General features: G+C 39.9%; 2 protein-coding genes across 27 annotated transcripts in view; one reads left to right on the top strand and one right to left on the bottom strand.

Annotated features, from left to right (window-relative positions):
• Positions 1 to 22,882, bottom strand: part of LOC139151507 (fibropellin-1-like) — a 68,546-nt gene that overhangs the window by 13,593 nt on the left and 32,071 nt on the right. For 11 of the 26 annotated variants that reach the window (XM_070724368.1, XM_070724370.1, XM_070724373.1 and 8 more), the window contains 23 exons: positions 21,929 to 22,039; positions 21,359 to 21,469; positions 20,929 to 21,039; positions 19,367 to 19,480; positions 18,621 to 18,734; positions 18,184 to 18,297; positions 17,237 to 17,347; positions 8,760 to 8,873; positions 8,307 to 8,420; positions 7,814 to 7,927; positions 7,314 to 7,433; positions 6,816 to 6,929; positions 6,079 to 6,192; positions 5,384 to 5,611; positions 4,500 to 4,613; positions 4,062 to 4,175; positions 3,580 to 3,693; positions 3,013 to 3,126; positions 2,721 to 2,834; positions 1,857 to 1,970; positions 1,140 to 1,250; positions 733 to 846; positions 258 to 374 (listed from right to left, as the gene is read on the bottom strand). In XM_070724368.1, the coding sequence (XP_070580469.1) occupies positions 258 to 374; positions 733 to 846; positions 1,140 to 1,250; positions 1,857 to 1,970; positions 2,721 to 2,834; positions 3,013 to 3,126; positions 3,580 to 3,693; positions 4,062 to 4,175; positions 4,500 to 4,613; positions 5,384 to 5,611; positions 6,079 to 6,192; positions 6,816 to 6,929; positions 7,314 to 7,433; positions 7,814 to 7,927; positions 8,307 to 8,420; positions 8,760 to 8,873; positions 17,237 to 17,347; positions 18,184 to 18,297; positions 18,621 to 18,734; positions 19,367 to 19,480; positions 20,929 to 21,039; positions 21,359 to 21,469; positions 21,929 to 22,039 (2,730 nt within the window). The remainder of the gene's footprint in view (positions 1 to 257; positions 375 to 732; positions 847 to 1,139; positions 1,251 to 1,856; positions 1,971 to 2,720; positions 2,835 to 3,012; positions 3,127 to 3,579; positions 3,694 to 4,061; positions 4,176 to 4,499; positions 4,614 to 5,383; positions 5,612 to 6,078; positions 6,193 to 6,815; positions 6,930 to 7,313; positions 7,434 to 7,813; positions 7,928 to 8,306; positions 8,421 to 8,759; positions 8,874 to 17,236; positions 17,348 to 18,183; positions 18,298 to 18,620; positions 18,735 to 19,366; positions 19,481 to 20,928; positions 21,040 to 21,358; positions 21,470 to 21,928; positions 22,040 to 22,882) is intronic. The other 15 variants (XM_070724369.1, XM_070724375.1, XM_070724380.1 and 12 more) reach the window with 10 other exon arrangements.
• Positions 10,779 to 12,435, top strand: LOC139151509 (putative uncharacterized protein DDB_G0290521). The gene is made up of 2 exons (XM_070724395.1): positions 10,779 to 11,115; positions 11,976 to 12,435. The coding sequence occupies exons 1-2, from the start codon at positions 10,918 to 10,920 to the stop codon at positions 12,183 to 12,185; spliced, it is 408 nt and encodes a 135-aa protein (XP_070580496.1). The 5' UTR covers positions 10,779 to 10,917; the 3' UTR covers positions 12,186 to 12,435.

Raw genomic sequence — 22,882 nt, 5'->3', positions numbered from 1 at the left:
CAGATTTTAACGAAAGTCCAAATAGCAGTGCAAACATGGATATTTTACGTCTAGCGTTAAGCGTCTATTTTGACGTCGAAAAAATTGAAAGGCTTCACTGGCCCTGGTAACCATGGAAACCGGTCAGTACATCGTTCACCGGCCAGCTAACATCCCGGATGTTCCTATTCAAATCAATGCACTGATTTGCAGGAATCTCTAGGCATGTAATAAAGGAAGTTAGGCTAACAACAAACCAGTGTAAACCATATACTCACCGATCTCACAAGTTCTACCAGTCCATCCTGGTAAGCACACACAGGTGAAGTTGTTGACCAAGTTCTGACAGAACCCACCATTCTTGCATGGATCCACTGGCTCACACTCATTCACATCTGAAACCGAATCCAAACCAGAAAAGGCATTTCAAAGGCAGCACTTTGTCTCAGTCATTGTTAGGCAGCTTAAATGTGCACATTCAAGATGCAATTTTGAAAGTACAAGAAAATATAAGCAATGATTTTGAATTTTACATTACATCTGACTGGCTGATGATTATATAATCTCATAAACAAACATTTGTTTGTTGTATTGTTTAAAATGAATGTAGGTAATCCTACACTTAATAAACACATTATTGCCCGGCTCAATGTAAATTCATCCTGCCCAGTACATATATTGTGACATCTGGTTTGACAGTGGTCATGACATCTGTCATGGAATGCAATTTTTAGACAAATGTAATGAACGTACCAATCTCACAGTTGTAACCCTTGTAACCAGGCATACAGGTGCATGTGTACTCTGCCACTTTGTTGTTGCAAGTTGCTCCATTTTGACACGGCGTGCTGGCACACTCATCAATATCTGAAATGAGATGAAATAAAAATACAACATTTGAAGAGGAATACTCAGAATCAGTCAAATTCTCAATGAAAAAATGTTATATAAGTTATATATATGTTATATATAAGTTTTTGTGTATTTGTTTTGTTTTGTTTTTATTGGGAGAGGGCCTTCATTCATATTTGTATATTTTTTTCCTTTTCAAGCTATAATTTTCTTTATCAGCAATAACTACTTCACAGCTGTGTCTGTTGAGTAACTGATAAACAAAAATACTAATCGATAGATAAATCACATGACAAGAGCTGACTTACCAGTATTACAGTGGACACCAGTCCAACCTTCATGACATCTACACACATAGGCGTTGATAAGATCATTGCACGCTCCATTCACACATGGATTACTGGCACATTCATCGATATCTTGGAAAAAAGCAGAAAAGAGCAGATAAATTTGCATATAACTCTACTGAAAATATTCAATTTGCTCTCAGGTTTTGCATTCATTAACCCTTTTCCTGCCAGACAGTATCACTTCCCCAACAGCCAAGTCAGTAAAATGTGGTATTGCGCCAAAACATGACGTATTTTCACCTGCTTGGCTTGGTCTGTTATAGCAGCTTTTTTCAAAAAAATCAAGTTTACAGTGTTTATGTTTTCAACAGCCTTCAAATGTTCAATATTATGTTAAAATACACCACATGGAATATGTTGTGTTTCATTAATTTTAACCATCTTGACCTGGTGGTGAAATATGGACTTGGCAGGAAGAGGGTTAATCGACACCAGGATGAAAACAATACATACATTATCTTCATGTCTGTTTTTTGAAATTACTATATATTATGAACATCAAACTCCCATATAGGCTTATCATGTCTGAGAAAGGGAATATCAACAGCAGAGATGTATAGCAGTATGTAAAACCATGCTACCTTCCCTATATCATATTCGTTCATTCCATCTCGGAAGATCTTGATTACTTTGACTTAGGATTCTACCATAAGACACTTCAGTGCATATACTTACTGAGCTGGCATTGTGGTCCGCTGAATCCAATAGGACAGGTACAAGTATACATGTTAACACCATCAATGCAGGTACCGCCATTTTGACATGGCACACTCTCACACTCATTTGTGCCTAAGTTTGAAAGAATTTATTAAGACATTGAATTACAATTGGACAATTTGAAATTTTGACAACTAAAATATAGCATCACAATAGGACTGAGCACGTGCCTGCATATAGTAAGATTGGAAAAGTAATTTTGATTGAAAATGACAGTTTACTGCCCATAGTAGTTGTTTTGTTCAATAAAAATATTTTAGGCATTCTCTATTACTTTTCTTTGTCATAGTCATTGATGGGCTCACTGGCTATGCATATGATAAGGATGGCAGTGTGGCAATAAAAAGTACCCCATTAAGCAGGGTCAAGTCAATGTGTACTCCCGGTTCCTGCACATGCTCGTATGGTAGTTCATGGCCCAAACCCTGATTATACCCATGTACTTTATGCTAGGCCGGTGACCCTCAATTGACTAGAGTCATGAACGTTGCTATGTATTGCATTCCAAATGAATGTATATTGATGTGTTTCAGTTTATTTTCAAACTTCAAAGCTACCTTCAAATTTCAAATTTACAAAGTTAATTTTTGCAATTGCAAATATTGATCAAAACAGAAAATAGAGAAGTGGCTGGGGCCATGACATGGAATGACATGCACACAAGCCCTTTGGGATTGCAATTATTGTTGTGAAACTGCAGTGTCACATGCATATCAGTGGGCGACCATCTTTCACAGCCAGTCATGTACACGCAAGCTATAAAGAGATGTGGAATTAAGACTAATGCACTTCATTGGATGATAAAACAATGGTAAACCTTACCTTGTTCACATGTAGTACCAGTCCATCCAGACATGCAGGCACAGGTGAATCGACCAACTCCATCAAAGCATGTACCACCATTCTTACAAGGGCTGCTCTGACATTCATCGATGTCTGAAGTGAGACCACACACAAAAGGGTTAAAAAGTTGAAACACAGTCTGCACACATACATTCCTTGAAAATTAATTCATGGAATATAAAAATGTGTATTTATTAGTAAAATGATAAAATGGAATAATTCTGAAATATCTTCAGTGAACATTTCACAGGGATACAAGTATAGTACTCACCTGTTTCACAATGCACTCCAGTGTACGCGACTGTACAGGAACACGTATAGCCGTTATGATCATCAATACAGGTTCCACCATTCTGACACGGTCTGCTCTCGCATTCATTGATACCTACGAATACGAACATTATAGTACATTAATGATCAACTACCTTAACCCTGATTTGAATATTTCATAAATGTACTGAAAATTCTTGTATGATGCATAGAATTCACATCAAAGATAATTTCTAGTAAAAGCAAGAACAGATAAGATGGACATAAGAGTTAAAAAAATGTAATCTATGATCTTGTTTTTCCAAAAGGGTTACACATAATACACCTCCAAGCAAATTGACTTTACCAATGTTATTGCGTCAGCTAGCCTAAGAAGATGCAACCACATCGCCCCCTGCAAAGATCCCAATTGTAGCTTACAATCAATATTGATTTTAAAATATGAAATCGTTTTTGACTTTTAATGTGACATATCTTGGCATAGGCATGGACAGGAGTGTAACACTTTCCTGATAGTAATAGCAACAGCAACATGAAAATGTCAGAGAAAATTTGATCAAAGACAAACCTGTGCTACAGTCTTTGCCAGTCCATCCAGCAAGGCATAGACAGATGTAGTCATGGTTTCCATCAAGACACGTTGCTCCATTCTGACAGGGTCTACTGAGACAGTCATCTGTGCCTTTGGCAATAAAGACATTGGATATGTACATTAAAAAGCTGGTAGCTGTTGTATGACTTATGGTATTACATCCCTTCTCAGATAATCAATTTTTACTCAGATATTCACATTTGAAAGACATTTCACTGCATTTTCTAAAACCTTTTAAGCAGGTAGGATACTGTACCAGGTGTGTTACAGAATCCAAGACATATACCATAAGGTATAATGGATTGAAAATAAGAAGTCCTTTATGTAATATTAAATTCAAATGTTATGTCAAAAGAGCAACATAGAAAACTGTACTATAGTCAATTTGTCATCAAGCAAGCACAAACTGCAGTCACTTGCACAAAAGTGATTTATGAGGTAAGAAATAACAAACTTACTGAGTTCACAATGGAGTCCTGTCCATGCTTCTGTACAGTCACATGTATAGGAATTGATCAAATCATTGCAAGTACCTCCGTTCAGACATGGATTACTCTGACACTCATCAAAATCTGAAATACAGTGAGGTTTTAATGAACACAATTGTAAGAAATGTATGTAATTGTGAATCATAAAAGAATTTGGCACTATTACAGAATAAAGATTATCGATAATTTACCATTAACTAAGACCTAAAAAAATCATTTAAAATTATGTAAGTGTTATTTTAAACCAGGAATCCAACATCAATCAAGTAAGGTTGGTTTTTTGTCAACTGAGTAGTTGCAAAGGTCTTGTTAAAAATTTATGTACACTTTCCTAGGACTAACAAGTAAACCAAAAGATTAAAAGTAATAAAATTGTGAAAAAATGATATTCTTAGACTTCAAACTTACTAGTTTCACAATTGACGCCTACCCAACCACCTGCACATTGGCAAGAATAGAAGTTGGTACCGTGGCTGCATGTACCACCGTTTAGACAAGGTCCACTCAAACACTCATCGATATCTATACAAGTAAAAATTAAATTAGAGAAAATCAATGCACTGTGCAACTAGCTCGAGACACATGACGATGCAATGGTAGTAGAGGTACAACTATACATCAGCAATGTACTGTACAATCAGAATGGTGTATAATGAATTGCATTTCATAAACCGAGTTGATTATTCACATTGCTCCCTTAGGAAAATCTATAGTGATGATCGCATCATTGTTTATATCATCATCATCATCACACCTTTGGGCTGTGACTGATCATAGGTCATCTATTAACGCTGCCATGAGCAAATCACACTAAATTTATGCCCCATTCATCCTAATATAATGATAAATTACAACTCACAAATATAATTCTTTGTTGTAGAACTGACCAAAAGTAAGCTGATTTCTCTCAATGACTTGACACAACGAGTTTTTACTGACAAAATGCATTTCAAAAACTAAATGTGGATATGTCAGACACATGTTTTTTCTGTTGAATCACTGTAAATATTGTAAAACCTTGAATGTTATTTTTAAATCACATCAGATTTTACATGAAAGAATTGACAATTTTCAAATAAAACTTGATGAATGCACATCCTGCTCCGAGTGGTGATTAGATCAGATGTTATGACAAAAAGTACAATAGTTCGGAAATTTGATCAAATTTGGCAAAAAATAACAATTATGAACTGGAAATCTTAGTAAGATAGTCTGCACCTCAAAATAAAATCTTCAGGCAACCTGTACAGTGTACAATGTCATATCAGAATCATATAAACATCAGCATTTACCAATTTGACAGTTGTTTCCAGTCCAGCCTGCGGGACACTGGCAAGTGTATGAGTTGATGTTATCGGTGCAGACGCCACCATTTCTACATGGACTGCTCTCACATTCATTGAGCTCGCTCTCACAGTGAGTTCCTGTGTAACCGCCGGGACAGACACAGATGTAGTAGGTGTTGTAGTTCAGACAGCCAGCACCATTCTGACATGGATTGGATGTGCACATGTTCACCTCTGAATATGAATGGGAAATAATAAAACTATTAACAAGTGGAACTGGAAGAAAATAGTCTGATTCAAATCAAATAAATACATACGATCTGAATGGCTCTATCAAATCAGCATAATGCTAGTAACTCATATGCCCTCTTTTTCTAGCGTCTATGACTATGTAAAGTGTATTGACATAGGTTTACAGTTCTTACTATGCACCCATCATACATATGCATATTCTGCTACAACATTTAATAATGAATCATGTATACTGAAATTTAATTGTGTGTGATTTATGATTTGCTATATATATGACTGCTTTTCAATATTGACAACTGAATAATTGACAGCAATACTCTACATGCTATGGACTGCAATTAAGAATATATATTCATGCAAATGGTCAAATGAATGGAAATTCACATCACATGGCAGTCACATGACCCACATGACTTGTTGTAGATCACATGATGGCCACATATACTAACCATTATCACAGTTGTATCCACTGAATGCCACTGGACACGAACATCTGTATTTGTTGACTTCATCGATGCAGTGACCTCCGTTCTGACACGGATTGCTGGCACATTCATCAATATCTACAAATTAGAAATGAAATGACAAGGTTGGTGTCCAACTTAAAGTGAAATCTGTTGGCTCATTCTATTCAAAAAACGGCAAGTGAGCTAGGGACAGGGAATGATACATAATGACGCGTCTGTGTTCAAAATGTGTATTTATGAAAACAGGAAATTTAATGCATATACACTGTCAATATTAATAAGCTTAGGAAACAAACTTTCCATTTTATTTATCACTTTCTGACCTAATGGCTAATTTCATCCAATTGGTCAAAACTGGGTTTGAATCTCACTGGTCTGTTTGAGATCAGAACATCAGATTCCCAATATGACAAACATATCATGTAATTTCACTGCTGTAACGAACACAAGCACAGTGAGGGGTATTATAGCCATGATAGCCTAACATTTTGGTCATATGGTCTGATATATAATGCAGCTTTTGTATGGCTTTTTAACTGGCCTCTGGACCAGACAGCATATTTCCATAGAAAGTGACTGGTACTAGACCTTGGACTGTTCATATTTTAGGCACGGTTACCAATATGCCATACCCTGGCCAATTCAGTAACTACTCAAATATCAGTCCTGTCACATCTTATTTATTTTTCTAAAACTTAAACTGTCTGAATCACACTTACTTATATCACACAGATCACCAGCCCATCCTGGCACACAGTTGCACGTGAATCCACCGATCAGATTGATGCAAGTTGCACCATTCATACATGGCAAACTGATACATTCATTGAAGTCTGTGAAACACAAAACGAAACAGTCAAATAATCAGGCTTTTGTACAAACAAACAAAAAAACACAGAAACAACGATTAATTATCATAAAACGGTTTTCTGATCATTAACATACCTGGTATGTCTAGCAATCACACAAAATCATCAACAGTTTCAGTTTCCATGTTTTTATTTACATTTGGTATTGAACAATGAAAAGCACTCAAAAAAATAGTTATAATTTGCATGGTTAATAGAGTCAACGTTTTAACAGTTACCAATTGAACATGATTATTTTTGATAATTATCAAAGATTTGATCAATGTATGTTTTACTTGCTGTTTCAAGGCTTATATGTCACTGAATTCTAATTTTTTGATGATGTCAGTCACTGTTCATTAAGCTCACCTTGTTCACAGTTGAATCCAGTGAATCCTGGCTGACAGTTGCAGATGTAATGTGTCCCTTGACCAAGATTGACACAAGTACCGCCATTGATACATGGATTGCTGACGCATGGGTTCAACTCTGAAAAAAATTATACATATTCCAATTTTATTCCACAATGATGAGATCCAAACTTTTAAAGCTATGTTGGTTGATTAGAACAACTGAACTCAATGATTCATGACTTATTTAAATGATTGAAATATTACTAGTAAAATACGCCCTTCATATACACAGAAAATGTACAAAAAAATTCAAACAGTGAACTGCATTTTCATAGTTTTCATGATGGTGCGGCATGACGAGTGTCTCTGTGGTTCCACAATCCAGGTAATTACCATACCAACTCCAGGCCACTGTCTGGGAAATAGTATTACAATTCAAAACAAGAACAGAAGTAGCCCGTTTTGTTCCGAAACAAAGGAAGAGGAGTATGCTTGTACAAAACAGCCTGAGCATACCTGTTTCACAGCGAGTGCCTGTGAAACCTGGACGGCAGGTGCAAGAGAAGGCATTTTGGAGATTGTTACACTGGCCGCCATTGAGACACGGACTGCTACTGCACTCATTAATATCTGTTGGTGGAAAAACAAGACACGATACAAGTTGAGAATATGAAGCCAAAACTGGCCTTTTGAAATGTATCGTCAATGGAAATTTGTGACATTTCCAGATAATGAAACAAAATATTAAGCTTATTTGGAGATAGTCATAAACAACGGGGGGAAATACAATTTTTCACACAAAATAAACAAAATAATTTGATAAACAAAAATATTTTCATAATTCTCATCCTGACAGCACTTTTCAATTAAATATGGCATTCCCCAAGGTGACATGACATTAGCTGACGCTTGGGAAAATGGCTATGCATGGCTATCTGAACGTGAAGGTTATAGGCAATCCATCAATCGTGTTTCAGAATGAAAGGATAGGTTGAAGGCTCGTACTTACCTTCTTGACAGCGTTGTCCTGTCCATCCTGCTGCGCATATACAGTAATATGCGTTGTTCAAGTCGATGCATGTACCTCCATTTGTGCATGGGCTGCTGGCACACTCGTCAACGGCTGTAGACAGGAACGAGACTTGTTACTCTCCCTGCCTATTCATACCGCCCTCAACCGTTCAAATTTAGTCTAGTATTGCCAGCCAGACTACCACACCGAAAATATCGTCTGCGTTTCTGCCAGAGGTATCCGGCCGGGGGTCACAGTAGGCATGGCATGAGACCGAATAAATCGAAACGGAAAGGAAGTTGATGCAAAAAAGGTAAGATACTCTAAACTCTCTGATTTTGTTGCAATTGTGCCGTTGACTTTTCTCAAATTTGTCGGAATTTTTTCAAACACATTATTGTCAAGTCCGAGCTCTTCGTCTGTGTGTAGAATAAGCTTAGGCCTACTTACGCAGTTCGCAGTTCGATCCCGTCCAGCCAGCTAGACAGTTGCACGTGTAAGAATTCACGCCATCAATGCATGTGCCTTCGTTTAGACATGGAGAGCTGATGCATTCATTAATATCTGCAAATAAAAAGAATCGTTCAACGAATAAACTCTGGACTTAGGCCTAAAAAGGTGAACAGTGCCAGTGGAGAGTAGGCTAACTTAGGCCGAACAAAAAAACTGTGCTGTTCCGATAACTCGACCTAGGCCTACCCTCTTTTTTACCTGCCGACCCTAAACCTCTTAGGCCTAGAGCTATAGGCCTAAACACGGAAGTAAAAAAAGAAAGACAAAATCACGCGTTCGTTACATGCATTGATTTTTGCTTTAACGACGATGTCTTTTATGTGTGTTTTTATATACATATGTACGATACATTTTTCTGGAAATGTTGTGGCCAGCCTGAGTGTTTGACCACCTTGAACCCCTGAAAAATGCAAATTTAAAAAGAAAAATGTTTGGAAAAAAAAATTCCTGCCGACCTACCTAAGCTTACCTACCCTATTTTTGAAAAGCATGTTATCGGAACAGCACAATTTATTTATTTATTCATTTATTTATTTATTTATTATTTATTTATTTTGATCTTATATACATACGCATTTTGCCTACGGTATACAGTTAGGCCTACAGCAATATGAATTCTGTTATGGTTCAGAAAATTCGCAGGTAATTCCGAACTATATCCGAGCCCTTCGGGGAGCCGAAGCCTATGACACAGTAAAAAGGCCAAAACTAGAGTAGGCCTATTTCACTCGCGAACAGGAAAACTTGGATAGGCTCTAATTGATCCTAAACAGAGCTTGACGTGCTGTTCTTTTGAAAAGATTCATCAAGGGTCGGGATAGAAATAGTACTGGGGACTTTACGGACGTCCGGAAATCATTAAATGTGAGTGGTATTATCAAAAAGATGCTTAAAACTACGGATTCTTTTCTGGTGAGATTGTTGGCGGGTTCAGCCAATGACCAAAAAGTACCTTCCGGGTGAACAGTGAAAGTCAAGAAATTTGGCATTAGGCCTAAGTACATTTTGGAGAGCTACTACAAGGAGTTTAATCGACATAAAACACTATGCAGTCCGGGTCAGCTCCAAATTGGAGACGCTATACCATAATATTTTCCCCTCTCATTAGCCAATCAGCGGCCAGCGCGCCATCAGTTAAAATTATATTTCCTGGCAACCTCCACATGCGTCCTTCGTTACGTACGCCATACTGTGTCGAACTCCCGCGCCGTATTCTGTCATAATGTCGAACAGTTGTGTGGCCACTCTGTCAAAACACAATTTCAAAATCGCGTACCAGTTTTATTCTGGCAAAGACAACCAAACCCCATATATCGCTGTGATTCCTAGACTCTGGCTTGAAGTCCTGCGAAATATAAATCGTGTACCTACACAGATCGTTCAGAATACCCCGTTTGTATCGGAGATGGCAGCGATACAAATTCAACCGTATTGGGAACAGTTGTGTGGCCACTCTGTCAACACATTTTCAAAATCGCGTACCATTTTTAGTCTGCGTTTGACAACTACAAAACAGGTATCGTTTTAAAGCTCTGACATTGCTCTTCTTTCTTGCAAAATGTTATACGCGTACCTACACAAATAACCTTTATAACAGTATTTCTAATAGAGATGACGAACATCCACAAAATGATTCTCGGTACATGAGCGAAATCGATAAACTGGGGGTAGAAATGAATCGTCAATATTTCGAATATTTGTTCACTAATCGGACTCCTTGTTGGACATGGCCTTCTGCAGAACACGAGGATTATGTTGACTGTCGAAATTCGTCGAAATTCACAAGACAGGGGCTTAATAAGCGGCCCAAAACTGCCGATCACACTTGGTGGGTAATTTGTGACCCAGCGTGACCTGTACTTTATTAATGATGTAATCTGGTCGATGATTGGCTGAATGCCGGAATACATTATCATAATGAGTCTCCAATTTTGGAGCTGACCGGACTGCTATCTCCACTGTGCTGTGATTGGTTGAGTAAATATTAATATTCATGAGATACGTATAAAAGGGGGAAACCCAGTGATCCAGGTGTCACATCACACGGCGGAGCAAGTGCAGCACGAGGGTTTCTTCTACTGCTCCTCACGGTACCATGAGTCAGCCACAGAGACCTCGTCCGCCACCTGCTGCCAGCGTTGAACATCCACAGACTCCGCCCACAACACCCTCCCCGATGGGACCGCCAACGAGCCAACCATCTACTAGCGCACAGCAAACGGCTACTCCGACTACAAGGGCTACTGTGACAGAGGCGGTTGGGGCTGCGTCGACTTCAGCTCAACAGACTATGGTGAGTATTACAAGTATAGTAAACGAAGCATTTTTCTTTGCATATATGTTGGCGGTCAGGGCTATGGCAGGTTGAAATATAACTACTTGTGGAACGGTTTAGTAAAGGCTTGTTTTTAGCTGTTAAATTATTACAAAAAAAAAAAAAAAAATTGTCAACGTGTACTTGCCACTACAAGGATACAACGGATGGAAGCTGTGATTGGAATGAGAGCTTGTCAAGACGTAAAGTGCCATGGAATTTTTTCCCTTTTCTTTTCTTTGCACGTTTTGGAATTTGCATTGTTTTGGCGCATGGTGTGAACCGACATGCACGATAGGTGATACTGTATAGCGAGTCTGCACATTTTTGCGGTAAAAATTATTCGGAACTTTTTTGCCAACGGGTAATTGCATTGCATAACTTTACTCTGTCATGAGATTTACTTGAATGCGAGCCTATTACATGGAAATTTTGGCTGACAATGTACATAAAAGGAGACTGCTGGTGTCGCCTGATTGGGTTTTTGACACGGGTTACCGCTGGTGCCGCCTGAATGGGGTTTTGACACGTGGTTTGAGTAGCGGATAGGTGTCCCACGAGGTGGTCTGACACATTATACTTATATAGGTGTCCCATGTGATGGTTTGACACGGTGGAAATGATATTGGTGTCCCCTGAGTGGTTTGACACGCAGAGATTGTCAATAATATGTGACAGGGAACATGGCCTTGCTTCAGCAGCATGTGAAGGGAGAGTCATAATGCAGTAACTGCGATTTAAATGGCGTAGCCGTATATTAGACTTCTGGCGTGTAATGACCAGCATCGAACGCAAAGTACGTGACTGGTAAGATCCGTATGTCTTTGCATTTTACACAGGTGGTGCAGCAAGATGTTCTCACTGCTACCCAGATGGTGACGAGACAAAAGGAGGCGGCCGAACGATTTCAGCGTATGTTATCAGAGCTAAAACTATATGCGGAACGGGAGCCGGTGATCTTTCAGGCAGAAGAGGCCTTGGCGAGATTGCAGCTGGTGGTAGACACTGCAATGGAGGCCCGTCATCCAGAATATGAACGATATTTATAATGTTAAGAATTTTGCGAAAAGAGAAAGATTCTGAGGGCTTGCCCACCATGTTGTTGGCTCTAGTCGGTAATAAAAGTCAGGCAGATATTATAGAAAAGGTAGCGAAAATAAAGAAGGCAGTAGGGGAAGGTGGCGCAAGGGATACCCGATTACGTAGTCAGACTCAACGGAGACGTATCTCGACGCGTTGTTGGAATTGTGGCTTAACTGGTCATTTTGCTCGAGAGTGTTATAGTTCTCCTTATCCAAAGAGAGGTAGAGAAGGGAGCGAGAGCGAGATAGATCTAGGGAAAGAAATAGATTATTATAATGAGAAAGAGTGAATTGGATGCTCATTTTTGTTCAGTTATAGAGGAACAAATGACAGCTTTCACGGACTGATTTGGATTCGACTTTAACATGATGACTATGAATATAATAAAGATGAGGCAATGATAATTATGGAAACATTTCTTATTTTCTTTTGCGTTTCTGGTGTTTCACGGACGACCGATCGGAAGTTTGTGGGATGATTGTGACGATTTTTCGATATTGATATTTATTTACATGTCAATGATACATAATATAGTGCAGCCTTGGAGTCTGGTGAACTAACGCCATTCATCCAAGAAAAGAGTATTTGGCTGCACATGGTGGTAAAATTACCACCTGCGACTACTTGCCACCTTGCTTTTTGGTTACATACTGAAAATCTGCCTTAATGAGTAAGATCTGGTTCCTGATATGACTAGGGGATAGGAAGGTCAAATTTTCCCCTTTATAATTTTCAGACATTCGCTGGTTCCGAAAAATGCCGGAATGGGAGAGGAAATTAACCTTGACCCAAGTAACGCTGCCCTTGATAATCTGCTTAGGAAAATCTCCTGGACGAGTTGGGACGCAACAGCGCCCCCAGTGACGGCACTCCCTCACCCAAGATTAGTTTCATCTGGTTTGGTAAAAGCCTCGGCAAGGGATTTACCATTTCGGGATCCCAAGTATTTCAAGGCAGGAGAGGTGCACAACCACGTGGAACAGTGGGAAGCTTTGCTGAACGATCAAGATCAACAACACCAAGTATGAAAGTGGATACGGAATGGGGTTTCCATATTTGACTTTTTAAGACCATTTAAGGGTCAGTTCCGTGGGGAGTATTATGATTGTGCATTTCCTCCACCAGTTTACTTCCCGAATAATCCAGTTTGTCAACAATACTCTAATTTTTATTACTGCCACGTTATTGGAGAGGGTGAGGACGGGAGCAATTGAGATTTAGGGGAAAGTAGGTGAATGTAGGCCTCCGTATATAGTGATGCCGTTAACCGTGGAACCTACCAAACCACGGTTATGTCATGATCAAAGATATCTCAACAATTGGATGAAAGATGTTCCCTTTACACTTGATCAAATTACCGATGTGCCCAGATATTTGCGTCAGTCACATTATCAAACTAAGATTGATGATAAAAGTGGATATGACCATATTAACTTGACACTTACAAGCAGGGCGATGTTAGGTATTCAATGGGAGGTTGGTGGTTTGTATATGCCACACTACCATTTGGTTGGAAATGTTCGCCATTTGTGTATCAGACAATAGGGCTTGCTGTGATGAATGAGATTAGGAAATATGGAGTACCTTCATCTCTTTATATTGATGACAGACATGCAGGGCAATTAGTTCTGGATAATAATTGGTCAAATTTTGATAAGGCGGATGCGGCCTGCTACATTATGTGTTATGTGGCTACCTCCCTGGGGTATTTCATTGCGCTCGATAAGTGTATACTTATACCTGTGCAGGTCCTCGAATTCCTTGGCTTCTTGGTTGATACAATCCGTTGTGCGTTTGCTATTTCCGAGGTTAAAAAACAGAAATTTGCGCACTTGAGGGAGAATATACTACGGGAGCCACACTCCACACTGAAGACCATACAGAGGTTTTTAGGGAAATGTATGGCATTTCGTTTGGTCTTTCGGGTCGCCGGTTGCATATCAGACATATGGCATTATCCATAGCACAGGCAGATAGAGCGCCTAGAGGGAAAATTCCCTTAACAGGCAAACTGAGAGACGAGATTAAATCATGGGAACGTATTGATCAGGGTAAAGATTGGGTACGATGGAAAACAGAGAAACACATCTCTATATCTCTAGCATCAGATGCTTCACTGACGGGCTGGGGAGGGGTGATAGAAATTGAGGGTAGCTCGGAAAAGATAGGCGATTATTGGCCAAATAGTATAGCTAGCAAATCCATTGCATATAAGGAAATATTGGCGCTGGTTAAGGTCCTCCAAGCCCTACGTCATCGGGTTCGCGATACGCGGGTAATTGCCCGGGTGGATAGCACAGCTCTCATTGGTTGCTGGGAAAATTTGGGTAGCCGTAGTGTTGATCTCAATGAAGCCACCAAGCAATTGTTTGATACGGTAGAAGGTCTCGATATTTTCCTTAAGCTGTTGTATGTAAGATCGGATCAAAACCCGGCTGATCGCCCTTCGCGGAAATTGTCGTCATCAGATGCAAGACTCCTTCCGCATCTGTGGGAGACTGTAGAAATACGGTTTGGTGGGCCAAATGGACATTCCCTTGACTTAATGGCCCTTGATTCAAATGCGCAAAACGATAGGTTGGGGGTGCCTTTGAAACACTTCACACCATGGGAAACTCCAGAATCCAGTGGAGTTGATATGTTTGTTCAAACGACGAAGGGTCATAATTGTTACGTTTTCCCTCCCTTTTCTCTGGTGGGTCCGGTCCTGAAGTTCTTAGAGGAAGACAGAGCGCTAGTCACAATTGTTGTCCCAAAGACATGCCCTAGGAAATATTGGTGGCCGCTAATTGAAAAAAGGGCTATTGGCTGGGTAAGGTTGGCTAAAGCAGGGGAAGTGGCGTTTGAAGTCCCAACACGAGAGGGGGGATGGGTGCCAAGGTCGGCCTTTTATGATATGTACGCGTTTCGTTTAGATTTCCGTTAGGATTACACCTAGCTGTGCATTGGAGGAGAGCGCCCTCTGCAGATAACAAATGACGCTGATCGATGATCAACGACATGGATCGATGATTATTTGTGTCCCTAATTGTGTGGTACGGGTATATCTACTGTGTTGAGATATTTCTTTTGTGTTATGTATATAGGGATTGGTAGAATTTGGTTTATTTTTTCCAGGCCCCTTCTGTAGGAGCGCCGCGACTCTGGTTACCAGCAGTTCATTGCCCAGAATGTGAATACCCAAATGACGTCGGGTACAACTTTTGTCAACAGTGTGGGTATGCATGTAATCCCAGACATGAAGTACACCGGACAAGTGATTCCTGCCGTTGATATAGATAATATTGATGAGCGGCTGTTGCAGGTGACCACGGCAGTTCAAGCAAAACCATACAATACAAGGAAAACACGCCTCCGGAGGGAAATGGAAGATTTCCTGAAGGGCATGACGCCACCCAAACACATTGTTGCGGCCTCTCCTAAAGATATTTTACGTTTTCTCATATGGAAAGATAAGGATGGACGGACAATACTCCATAAAGAGGATTGCGATACTAGGGTAACATCATGTGACTGTCCTAGTCGATTAGCATTCAAAACAATAGATTCATATATAGGACAGATAAGAACGATATTTGAGGATGTGGGTAGAGGGGGGAGTGGGATCCTCGACTGGGTTTAGGAAATCCCGCCACCAGTAGGATGGTTAAAGATTACCTGAAGTTTGTTACTGAAGAGCAACTGAAGCTAAATCTTGTACCTAAACAGGCAACTCCAATACTTGTAGGGAAAGTTCGGAAGGTCATTTCCTACATCGACAGGGAGATTCAGACTTGTCTGCGTTCAAGCCCATTTCATGCTTTTATTATGCTGAGAGATAGAGCGTTCATTCTTGCTCTCATGTTTACGGGAGATCGTGCGAATGACTTGGCGATATCTGTAAAATCAGAAGAAATAGTAACATTGTCAAATGGGGGCCTACTTCATGTTTGGGGGAAGACTTTGAGAGACGGGACTGCCCGGCTGGTGGCATTGTTACCCAACACTGATGTTCATTTATGCCCGGTCAGAGCCATCCATCAATATGTTGACATGAGTAGGTCTATGGGGGTGACCCTTTCACCAGGTTTTCTTTTTCGATCTACCAATAAAGAAAGGGAAATTGTTAATGCACCAATTACGACAAATGCAGCGAATGCAAGACTGCAACTTTACTTGCAAAAGTTGGATATATTTCAGGGTGAAACCATACATGGATTTCGTAGTTCTTGTGCTATTGCATTGGCGCTCTCAGGTACCCCACATGATGAAATCATGCAACATGTCGGATGGAAAAGGCCACAAACAGCATCATACTATACACAACTTTCAAAGGTAATGCTGCCCTCATCGACAGCAAATACTTTGAGCGTTGCCTCTTTTGACGAAATACAGAGGGTGTTCACCACAAGTAATGAATTGACGGGTGCGTCTCAGGCTTTTCCACCCTTGTAATTCATCCTTTCTTTATGACGATCAGAGCTGACCGAACTGTGTGAGATATTAAATGTACATAGAGAGGAAGGAATTTCCTAGATAGAAGTTTGAAATGATTAACCAGTCAAATAAAAGATTCATGAGAAACTGATTCCTGGCTTGCCTTATGTGTGTTCATGGGTTTGTTTTTTTGATGAGATTTGGAGAGGAAGGCAATGGAATAAGCAAAAACGTAGGGTGGAAGCGATGGGCCCTCGCGACCACTCCACAACTATATCCAACGAAACATCACTGCGCAGTGGAGATAGGGAACTATCTCCACTGTGCTGTGATTGGTTGAGTAAATATTAATATTCATGAGATACGTATAAAAGTGGGAAACCCAGTGATCCAGGTGTCACATCACACGGCGGAGTAGGTGCAGCACCCCCACCCACCCACCCTTAGGGACTAGCTGGGTACATGGTACCGTGAGTCGCACATACATCATCATTGCGCAGTATACGAGGCCCCATCTTATGGGCCCTCGCGACCACTCCACAACTATATCCAACGAAACATCACTGCGCAGTGGAGATAGGGAACTGTGTGTTTGACTTACCAATGTCGCATTTGATACCAGTGTATCCAGGGTCGCATGCGCAGTAGAAAGCGTTGATCAGATTGTTGCAAACACCATTGACGCAGGGGTTGCTGGCACATTCGTTTATGTCTGGAACGAGGATGAAGTGGAAAACTCTTTATCAATAATTGCATATCAACGTTATTAGTCATTCCGACCTAACGCACTTACCTTAACCTTAAAAGATGCAAAACAATGCTCTTCTGAGTTCTTCTGAGTTCTGGGTCCGATCAGCCATCAACAGGAATAAGACAGGGTATGACAAGATTACAGTAGGCATCAGCCCCAGATATTTGTATTCGCTTACTAAATCGTTATTGATACATGGAAAATAATTTCTAAACATCAGAAATGACAAGATAGTGTGCTGGTGAGATACGAAGTTGATTAAGAGTGCTGTGATTACAAAATGTGCATGTGGTGAAAGGGAAAGGGGTGTTTATTGTTAACATTACGCAGGTGCACGCGCACATTACCCGTGAAAAAAGGATATCTTATAAAAGTAGGTAAGGCATACACATCGGACGCAACGAGTTACTGGGTATGTAGAATCGCGTCAATTGCATAGCTATATTGCGTTAGTCGAGCGCGAAAAGGAAGTATCCTATGTCTTGATGGTGTTGATGTCTTGTTTATAACATTGGCGGCAATATAATGCACTGCAGTGTTGCTATGGTGATGACCTAATAGGGACACTGCCATATTGGTTAATGAAGCCGGTTCTTTACATTAGGGCAGGTCGTGAGTTTCCAGCAGCAATATGAGGTAGCTAGACAAAATGTCAACACCCTCAGGTTCTATGGGAGGCGTTTGAGCATAACTCACTCCGTTAGTAAACGTTAAACGTAAGAGATTTTACCTATACAAATAAGTATGCGCAGCATACATATCTGCGTACATATATTGCAATGTTTCATAAAAATTACCAATTTCACAGAGAAGTCCCGTGAATCCGTCGGCGCAGCGGCAAGAGTAATAATTCAGCCCGTCGGTGCAGACGGCACCGTTGCGACAAGGTTGACTCGCACACTCGTTGACTTCTGTAAAAAGAACACTTTCATCGTCAACGATGCCACTCGTCTCAGGTCTATTAAGTTATTCCTACGTTCACAGTATGGCACGCCCCTTTAAGGTAAGTTTGGTGCCGCATAGAGGCGTCCAATTATGTGGTCATAACCTGACATGAATGCGAACATTGCATTTTTCATAATCTTTTAACCATGAATAGAAACATGAAATTAATTTTAATGGACGAAACATCAAGGATAGACTGTAAAAGTCATTATGACTCGACGACTTTTAAGTTACAAGCAATAAAGTTAAGTTCCTTTCTAGTTTACCACTGGGGCTTAAACTTTTTTACCTATTTCGCATCGTAAACCAGTCCAACCTTGTTGACATTGACACTCGAATGCATTGACCTTATTGAGACAAGTGCCGCCGTTGAGACAAGGATTGCTCAAACATTCATTGGTATCTATTTCATGAGAAAAAAATATGATTATGTCATAAGACGAGAAAATTAAAATTAATAGGTGTATAGTATAACGATGAAATCTCAGAGTGCTAACATGACTTAAAAACGGGTAACAAACGAAGGGTTTGAGAATGATTACAACGGCACAATGGCGGGTTGAAAGACCGTCCAAACAGGACACAACACCATGGAACGTTTAGATGATAAATTTACAGGGATAACTCTGGGACATACGCGTAATATGTACCGGCTCGCAGCGTTCTCTAGTGCATATCCAGGAGTAAAAGATGCATGTGTAATTTTTTTAGGCAGTTGATCTTCAAGCCTCGACCATTTTTTTACAAACTGACTCATAATGAAGGCATCTTACAAATCCAACTAGAGAAAACTGCTGCCATTTCTGCTTTACCAGCTAGGACGATATCTGATACCAGACATATATGATATGACAAAATTATCACAGAGAATTACAGGTCTAACTTTACTATACGTGGATTTAAAATTTACGTGAAAGCTATGATGAGTGATAACTGTATCCCCGGATGTACATGTACATGATCTGAAGTATATTATATGAAATGTACATTATGGCTATGTGTTAACACTTCACTGTTGCTTATTTGTTTATTTACCCAAATGGCATTGTTTTCCTTCATAGCCCGGTGGACATTGGCAAAAATAATCTGCCTGGCCGTCGATGCATGTGCCTCCATTTTGGCAAGGAAAGCTAGAGCATTCGTCAATTTCTGTGAGGGGAGACAGACAGTGAAAACCAAAATGGTGCTTTTAAAAGACTAATCTGCGTAGCAAGTGAAAAAAAATATACGGTGATTCACTGTGCAATAGAACAAAAAAACAGTTACTGTAATTATTTATCTGCTGGCGAACAATATTTACATCAACGAAATTCACCTTATAATAACGCAATGTCGAAAGGCGACATTTGTTATATAGTGTTATTTGTTGTTATGACGATGTTTGGCATAAAGCTGTCCCAAAACTACAAATTATATATGTAAGAAGACAGACTTCATCACTTGTGCTATCCAAGTTTCATGAAAGTGTGATCATATGGATTGATTGACGTAATTATGTCCAACTCCGTGACCTATAGGTATCGTGATTGGTGTGCACTTGTGCAAAACCAGTCATCATTTTGTCAGAATTCACGGTGGACGGAACTACTAAGCTGTTAGCACAGAGGCAGATCTGTGAAGCCCAATAAGTTGTGTGTATGAACCAACGTGAGTAAAGTGCCTTCATTGACATATCTGAACTAGCATGACATGTATAAGTTACATTTAAATGCACAATGAAATCAAGCATATTTGGCCCACACCCATGAAAAGGAGGCAGTCGTCGGAACTCTGCTCAAAGGTTGCCAGGGATCCCTACGACCGATGTAAACACTGTATCTAGGGTACGTTGGCGATTGATGAAAGTTGAAATATGTTTGTTAACAATATATGTTTGTTAAAATTTAATGTTGCAGCTATGTTTACTTGATGCATCTAGATATCATGCATGAAATACATTGTTTGCACACGCGCAGTTCCGACGACTGCCTCCCTTTAATTGCAAAGTGCATGGTATGGCATTTGCTGCAGGTAGAGCTGCATAAGTATGGCCACTCTGAAACTGGTCCCAGTTATCTTCAGGAAACAAGACAGGCACGAAGCATTCGCAAATGTGAGAATGCGTGCTACAAATATATACGCTTGCATTAACAGAAACAGGGACTGAAATTAATAATATACAAAACACTCTACCATTTAACTTTAACCGAATATCATATTACACGGTAAATTATGTATTTAATCCCCATGGGTTTGTTAGAGTCCGTGCTAACTTTTAATCAAAGCGTTAGTATAGCTCACTTTACTTTATCGTACATGTGTATGTCTGAAGGCCTACAACTGGAACACTTTAACAATAACCTTATTGGGGTGCACATTATGCAAACAGTTTAGTCATATGCCTGTTGATAGACCATAAAGTTCAGCCATTTCTCTGTCTAGAGATCCCGTAGCTTCTGTGCTGTGGCCTGTTAGGTACAAACTGAGCAACTTGAACAGTCATACTATCACACAGTAAACGCAAGCATGGAGCTTAAGGTCTATGACGCAAGCAAGCTGAGCGCATGGGTTAGTGCATGGCGTATAAATTCGTATTCAACTGATAACTGTCATTTCACCTCCTTCGCAGTTGAGACCGGTGTATCCCTCCGCACATCGACAGGTGTATCCGTTGATACTGTCGATGCAAACGCCGTTTGCGCACGGATTACTTTCACACTCGTCGATTTCTGTCGTGAAGTAAAATGAGATCGGAAAAGTTAAATTATGCAGCTTGTCTGGGATGGCGTGTGTATAGTCCGAAACTGATACATACGCGCGTTGACTGGCGGAAACAAAAATCGTATCACAAAGTTCGAGCTTTGTCATAGTCGTAAAAAACTGGCTTCTTGCTACAAAGGTAGGTTTGTGAAGCAGAAATGAGCCCTTGCTCGCGAGAATTAGCTTTTTAAGAACTAGGAATGGCACAAGAGTAAAGATAAGAATTCGAAGTCTTTCACAGCTTTGATTTTAGCAAAAGTCATCTTCATCGTTAACGATTTATTTTACCATTTTCGCAGTGTCTCCCCGTGTATCCAGCAAAGCATTCGCATCTGTACATATCAATTTCATCGACGCAGTTGCCATTGAAGCAAGGAGAGCTTACACACTCATTATTATCTGTTGGAAGAAGGCGCCGTTTTAAAAACAAAAAACAAAACGAAAAGTTTATTTGACAGCTGTAATGAGAAGCAGTTAGTTACTAAAAACTATTCGTGAAGCAACATCGCTGAGTTTTAAGTGAAAGCTTCTGACTATTTTGTACATGTATTTGACTGCTGCGATTTCTTCAAGATAAAAATATTATAATAGAACGGATAACAGAGCTCATTGCAGCGTTTCGGCGTGGTTTTAGAGTTCAGCGCTGCAGAGAGGTATTAGAGTTTTCAAGGCAAATTGTCCAATTCGCACTGAAAATAAAAGACACATCAAATTATATTCGCCAAGTCGTCGATAGTGAAGAAAAATGTAATGGATCCACTCTTTGGATATCCCCACCGGCCCTTTTAAATCGCATGATAGTTACGTTTGCGGAACAAATGATCACAGAGATTTATTTCTTTAAGTGATTATGTTTACCGAAGTCGCAGTTAATGCCTGTATAACCCGCTAAACAGGTGCATCTGTAGCCGTTCACTTCGTCAATGCAGACGCCATATTGGCAAGGCGCACTTTCACATTCGTCAATATCTGTTGAAGGAACCACATTCGTGTTGTGAGAACGATTGGAATATGGTATGGTGTGACGTCAGCTACCAATGTCCATTGTTTCATGTTAATCTAAGGAGTTTTCCAGGACTAAGAACTTACTGAACTTGGGTCTCTGCTCGCCATGTATGTAAATTATTACAGTATGCTATTAAAAGTCGCATCCTGCAAGCACTGACACAGGCGGGTCAAAATTCTCTTAATACATATAAAAAGCACACGTCTAAGAGACTCAAACTCGATGTTTTTCAACCCTCTTTAGAAACAAAAGAAATCACACATCGATTTAAAGAGTTTCAAAAACGAAAAGGTAAGCAAGGTAACATGTAAGCAACAGTATATGTTGAGATAAATGTGTTCTGCAAACTGGCAAAAATCGTTTGCAGCGACAGGAAAAATTACAAAAATACCATTAACGTACAAAACTAGCATAGACCTCGGAAGGTATCAGGCGACTTCTACGACCAGCGCCGGGTTTCTAGCCTCATTGCAAATCTACGAATATCAGTCATACATGCATTTGTCAAACGAAACGTATTCGTCATTTATTGTGAGAATGCCCACTGTTATTCTATTCGCCCGCAATACAGAAATGGGTGTTTTTGTGTATGTGCAGTTACCAGCAGAGCCACAGGCGAACAGGACATAAATAGTCTATCATAATTATGATTTATTATTTTTAATAATTATGAAAACAATATCATATTTTTAGACTATTAATGTCCAGTTCCCTTGTCGCAGAGCTATTTGACGACCCAATCAATTATCACAGTTTACACTTATATCGAAAAGTCTAAAAAAGCGCCGCTTCGCTCATATTCATTA

This window comes from Ptychodera flava, chromosome 15, assembly GCF_041260155.1.
Source record: "Ptychodera flava strain L36383 chromosome 15, AS_Pfla_20210202, whole genome shotgun sequence".
In the NCBI taxonomy this organism is placed as follows: Eukaryota; Metazoa; Hemichordata; class Enteropneusta; family Ptychoderidae; genus Ptychodera; species Ptychodera flava.
Note: the sequence above shows the minus strand (reverse complement) of the source record. Positions and strands in the feature narration are given on the sequence as shown.